At 38.4% G+C, this 6566-nt stretch overlaps 1 protein-coding gene across 3 annotated transcripts in view; it reads right to left on the bottom strand.

The window, feature by feature from the left end:
- Positions 1–6566, bottom strand: part of LOC128508868 (stimulated by retinoic acid gene 6 protein-like) — a 14495-nt gene extending 7929 nt beyond the window's left edge. For 2 of the 3 annotated variants that reach the window (XM_053480359.1, XM_053480361.1), the window contains exons 1-5: positions 6426–6566; positions 4132–4157; positions 2048–2117; positions 1581–1681; positions 799–926 (exon numbers count right to left, since the gene is read on the bottom strand). In XM_053480359.1, coding sequence (XP_053336334.1) covers positions 799–926; positions 1581–1681; positions 2048–2117; positions 4132–4157; positions 6426–6467 — 367 coding nt within the window. In that variant the 5' untranslated portion in view covers positions 6468–6566. Of the gene's footprint in view, positions 1–798; positions 927–1580; positions 1682–2047; positions 2118–3099; positions 3529–4131; positions 4158–6425 lie in introns of those variants that run through there. The other variant, XM_053480360.1, reaches the window with a different exon arrangement.

Below are 6566 nucleotides of genomic sequence, written 5' to 3'. Positions count from 1 at the left end.
AATATTTCACATTTCTTGTTTTGATTATGAAGATTACAACTCACAACTCATTAACATAAAAAATCCAGCATTTAACAGAAGAATATTACATTTGTAGATTGAGTAAATTACTATTCATACACTATAAGTACTTGGACTAGTTCAGTACACACATGGGGTTGACTGTTGACGTGAGGCTCATTGGGCAGAGGTGGCTCAATCGGTTAAGGCTGTAGGTTACTGGGCTACTGATTGGAAGGTCCAGGGTTTGAGCCTCAGCTCAAAGTCATTGAGCAAGCTTAACCCTTAACAAAAGGTCATGCTGTTTGTAGACTTCTGTTTCAAAGCATATTGATGGAAAGTTCACTAGAAGGTAGGAAATGGTAGAAAAAACACGGCAGGGATGACGGCAACAAAGCCGATTAAAGACCTTGCAAGAGCTCCACAAGAAGGTGAGTGGGACTGGAGTCAACGTCCACCATGCACAGACATCTTCAGGAGGTGGTCTACAATGGAACTACAATGGTTCTCACCTGATATGAACCCTGAATTAGATGGATATTGTTAAGAGGAAGATAAGAAACATCTGACTCAACAACACAAACAAACTGAAGGCTGCTGTGAAAGCAAACTGGTCTTCAATAACGCTTCAGCGGTGCCACAGGCTGATCAACTCCATGTCATGCAGTAATTAATGCTAAAGGAGCCCCGAACAAGTCTTGTGTATACACTGAGTGCAGTGTGATGTGAAGTTTAGTGGATTATAGTGTACTGTGTAATGTAGTGTAATGTAGTGTAGTGTGTTATAGTCTTGTGTACCTGTTGGGTATGGCACGCTGTCATCTTTGGCGTCATTCAATATTAGACTGATTACAAAGCGGGCCACGGCACCGAAGGCAAAAACATAAGACCATCGGTTCCGCATCTTGCCAGTGAAGTCCAGAGGTCTAAGAGCACACGGGTACATCCATCAAATCATCAGATTAACACGTTTCTGTCTGATCATAGGTTCGTGCTCGAAAATCACTATTGGTAATAAATTGTGAGTAAAATTTCAGGCTTTAATGAGCAGCATGGTCATAATTTGAATGGAAAACAAGAGCACCAAAAGTCCTTTTAATGGCTGTATGCTGATGATGGATGCTTCATGGATGCTGCCTAGTATAAGAAGTCTTTAATTCAAAATGCAAAAGGCCCACAACTGCATATTTCCCACAATTATTTAATTATTGCATAATAATGAAAAATAATAAATCATATTCTGGCTATTTATATCTTTTCACTAAAACACATCAGAGAATTAAATGTTTACATCGATAACAACAGCACAAGAATCTAGCACTGATTTCTTCTTCTCGCGTTTCAGTTCATGTTTTTTTTTTTTACGTTGCCGATTTCGCTTAGTTTTCTCGTTTTTTGCTTCCCGTCCCACAATTTGGATTTGTCGCTTCGCTCGGATTTAACGGCTTTCTTTGGGTTTTCAGTCATTGTGGGAACTTTCCCATGCCTCTATAACAATCTGAGAACGCAGCCCATCTCATCACTTTATGCTTAACACCTGGTTTACTACTACAGGAGAAAATAATAAACTATAAACTGACACAGTGAAGCTGAATCGGCCGGCCAGACACGGGAATCTCCTCTCACAGTCATAGACCTTTCTTCTGCGCTCAAGAAACGACAGCAGGACTAAAATAAACAGCTGCAACATGGACACACACACACACACAGACACACACAGACACACACACACACACAAGGATGTGTTAAACAGAATGAATTCATTCATTTACTAGTTAAACATGTAACATAACCCACAAGCAAACCATGGCCATGTGGCGTTCTTGTCCAGGCCGGGTGAGACGCAGCTCAAATTTAATTTCATTAAGCTGCCAGCAAATACTGCTGCTATATAAATATATTCAATGTTTGTGAACCAAGTTCCTGTTTTCACTCGCGGTATCGACACGCGTTTCCTCAGCAGGCTCTCTTTATTCTCATTCTCAATGATCACAAAATCATTTTTAATTAATGAACAAAAAAACTAACAAATGAAGACGTTACTCACAGAAAACGGCAGATTCAGCCACATAAACAGTGTTTTATAAACTCCACAGGCAGGTAAACTCACTTCATTCCTAAATAAATCAAAAAGACATTGGAGTTTAGATATAAAACAGAGAGGATGTTTTTCAAAAGGATGTGATTAAACATAAAGAACTGCGTCGACATGTCCTCTGTTAGGGATTTCATTGATCTAAATCTTCGCAATCCCCAAGAATGTGCATGTGTGTATTAAAGATTTCACATCAGACGAGGAAGCCATCAATACTGGATTCATTTAAAAGCTAGTGTAGCTAATAGTAACTTGTCCTGCACTTTAAAACAGAATCAGTTTTTGGATTGGTCATTTTAAGGAATAATTGGACTGTACATTACAGGATAGTTTTAAATACTTTGAAAATGGGTGGGAAACTAAAAATGGATTTTGTGCTTTATAAACCGATCAATTCCATGTGGTGTGTAAGAGTGTTAATTTGTGATGACATCCTCAATTTGAACAATTTAGTGATTTAAATACAGATAGTACTGAATTAGAATAACTGTTTTACCGGCGTGGTGACAGCACTAGGGGCGTGCATTTGCTGGCTTTACCACTAAGTGGCGCTATTACTATACATTATAGACAATAGACTTTGTTCATTCTCTCAAGGATTAATGAGCTGCAGCAGATAAATTCACTGTAATTAAACAAATACATAATCACGGTACTAAAATCCCAGTAAAACTGCATCGAATTTAATTTATTCAAAATTTTAAGTAAAAAAATGTATTTAAGCGCACTCACAACGATGACAAAACATTATGATTTTGTAGAATAATGAAAGCAATTCTGTATGAAAGTGCTATTCTGAATTGGTCTTTGGCCTTGATAAAGCACAGTCACCAACACCAGCAGATGACATCGCACCCAAATCTTTACACTCGATTCAAGCAACTTGGGTTCTGTACCTTTTTATAGACTCTGATTTTCAAATTAAAAGCAAACTTGACTTTCATCTGAAAAGATGACTTTCAACCACTGAGTAAAAGTCCAGTTCTTTTTTTTTTTTTTTTTACCTTAGTCCAGGAAAGATGCTTCTGATGTTGTCTTTGGTTCAGGAGTGGATCGATACTTGGAATACAACAGTTATAGTCTATTTCCTGAGGACTATCTGTGGATGGTGGCTCATGATGCACTGACTCCAGCCTCACTCCACTCTCTCCCAAAGCTCTCCCAAAGCCTTGAATTGGCTTTGCTTGACCATCTTTTGAAGGCTCCAGTCATCCTTGTTGCTTGCTCTGCTTTTCCTAAAACACTTTTCCTTTTCAGTCACTTGTCCATGAATATATTTCAATACAGCTTCTTCCGTGGCTTACAGTATGCCTTCTTATAAAAAGGGCTGATGATCAACTTCTGGAAAACTGTCAAGCCAGAAGTCTTCTTCATGCCTCTGCTGTATGAATAGTAGATGGCCTAGGTTTGATCTTAAACCAATGCCTGAACCTCCGGGGCAAAAAATGTCCAAACCTCCAAAAAAAAAAGATACAGTGCTAGGCACAAGCCTGGATAAAATGGGAGGGTTGGAAAAACATCTGGCATGATACCTGGGCCAAGTTAAGTGTGATTCGAATAGCCAGCTATGGTAAACCCTTGATGGGAGTAGCAGAAAGACAAGCAACCACATGTAATAAATCTATACTTAATTTACTAAAGTAAATAAACTGTGCTTATCCTGCTCATATTCACACATATAAGCCTGAGTCTGAGAAACATGAGTCCTGGTTAAATAGCACTTTAAATTTAACACAAAAGATCAGTAGCTATTGAAATGCTCAAAAATGGGTGGGAAATGCCTAAAAATGGGTGGGGGAATAGTAATAGTTCTCATTTGTTTGAGACAGGAATGAAACACAAGGATTTTCAGGAATACCAGAATGCAAGATCTAATTAAAGTTCTCTCCACTGAACCAGTTTAAAAGAATAAGTACAAAAGCGTGAATTGCTTAAGTCAGTCATCACTTTTTATGTTTATGATATATGCAAGTTTTTGATATTTGTTCTATAAGAGGATGTAATGAACTGGAACTTATTATTACGTGTATACTCACATAGCGTTTGAAGGAATGTCTTGGCTCTGTTGGAAGTAAAAGAGTTTTGGAGAGATAAGAGGTCATGGATCATCAGAGGAAAAAAAAAAATTCTCTAGCACCCTAGACTCAAGAGGTTCATGTGAAACCTCAAGAAAGGTTGGGACAGTATGGAAAACGGCAATAAACCAAAAATCTTTAAATTCTCTTCACCTTGTACTATTTTGAAAATGATATGACAAATCATTAATTGATCATTTACGGTGTGAATTAATTTTTTTGTTAAAAATATACAGTTATTTAACATCTGGTAAGATTTTTCATATCTTCTAGAGCAAGGATGAGGTAAGGTTCACTGATGTACCAACTGATGCACCAGTTATTTATCTAGTAGTTTCAGGACATTATTACCCAAAGACAAATTGGATGGATTTTGGGCACGTTAAACTTAACATTACTCAACAAAACCACTTTGGTAAACCTTTGTCCATTAACACCATTTGGTACTGCATTTACAAATGCAACTTAAGGTTTGCAACCAAATCTTCCTGAGATCCGGACACCACATTGCAATTTTCCACTGTCTGTTTTTCTTTATTCTTATTATACTAACTTAATCAAGCTCTTCAACCAGGTGGACGTTTGGCAAAAGAATTGCACCTGACAGTCCTGGGATGGTATACTGTATATAATGATATATAAAGAAAAACAGACAATAAAGTTGGGAGAAAATGGACACATTTCTGGAAACAACAGCTGTCAAGTTCTCTGGACCAAAGAGGAGACGAAACATTCAAGCTGTTATCGGCCATGGTATAAGGTGTTCCAGTGTCTTTGGCATGGGTAAATTTTGTATTTATTTATGTATATGTTTATATTGGAGTAGCATACTGTATGCTGCCATCTGAACTCTATCTTCCTCAGCGATGGCCCTGTATTTTCCAGCAGTACAACAAGAAACCATATTCTGCTTGGATTCCACATGCGTGGCTGCTAAACCTAGAGAACGGGTGCTAGACTGGCCTGTGTCCAATTAAGAATGTGTGGTACATTATGAAGTGATGCACTTTGCCAAGGTGATGACCTGAATAATGAAAGAATGTGAAAAAAAACTTTAGCTAAACTTGACCAACTAGTGACCTCAGTGTCCAAATGCTTAAAATGTGTTGTAGTGATGGATCTGATGTAGTGTTTGCAATATACCATACGCCAAATAAACTGAACAGTCGACCCCTTCATTTTTTATTACTGTTTTGCTTACTGTCTGAACCTTTTTGGAATTGGGGTTGATCCATCACACTGTAGCCAAGCCACCTACTGGACTGCTTTTGGCAGCTTGAAGGAAAGCGGAGAACATGGAGGACACCTGGAGGACACCTGGAGGACGTGTGAAACGCTACACAGACAGGAATGTGAACTTGAGATCAAACACTGAACCTGTGATGTTTGAAATTTGACATTTGTTGTGGGAGGTGAAATCTTATTTGAAATTTTAGTTTCAGTTACTGCTTTCTACCACTACAAGCACATGGCCAAGCGAATGAAATGAAGAACATTATTACAGCACTAAGTTTAGTAAAACCATGTGTGAGGATTACCCTACACCAGCTGACCACTTGTGACATTATTGATATATAGATACTAATCTAATTACTGATGTGTTAAATCATAAGAATCCACAAGCCTGAGTTAAAGGGATAAATAACACGAGACAAAACATTACTGTTTGTGCTGTGTTGTATGAAGCAGCAGTGAGCTTAGTTATACATTCAGGCACCTCTGTTCATTAACATGATGTGTGGGTAACTGTGTGTGTGTATGTACACGGGCGTAAAAAGCCCAGTACACAAGGGTAACACAGTCACTAGTTTCCTGTACGTCCGCCCACTATTGTACAGAATATCCTGATAAACAAAGCTGGTGTTAAATCAAGGAGAGGGGCACACAGACCATTACATTAAGAGTTTTGGAAAATCTTTACTTTGGACCAAGTTTTCCAAAAGCTCCGTTTTCAACGACCAAAACTGCGTGTGGACCTCAGATTTACTTTGATTTCAGGTTCTGGATTGTAACTTTTCCGAACTAGAAACTATAATAATCCTAAATAAAGAAGACTGAAAACAGACTGGTGCAAAAAGAGTATAATAATAAATAAATTGTGTGTAAACGAGCTGTATTTTGTGAAATCTGTGTCGGCATCCTCATCCCTTCACACCACTACAGCGGCACATCTGCACACAAACATCTGCTGCAGCTCGAGCGCAGCATAAGACACGAAATAACAGATTTTACTACAGAGATAAAGAGTCACTCACCCAGTTACTCTGCTCTGGAGTGGTACTGACAAAAGCAGACATCTTGCTGGAGTTTTTATACTAAGTAATAAAACACACTCTCGTTGTATGGCATGTCCAGGAAATGACAAAGGGAAGACAAAGAGAGGGGGAAGTCCTGAC

Source organism: Clarias gariepinus, chromosome 20 (genome assembly GCF_024256425.1).
Source record: "Clarias gariepinus isolate MV-2021 ecotype Netherlands chromosome 20, CGAR_prim_01v2, whole genome shotgun sequence".
Lineage (NCBI taxonomy): Eukaryota > Metazoa > Chordata > Actinopteri > Siluriformes > Clariidae > Clarias > Clarias gariepinus.
The sequence above is the reverse complement of the archived record's forward strand: the minus strand, read 5'-3'. Positions and strand labels throughout refer to the sequence as shown.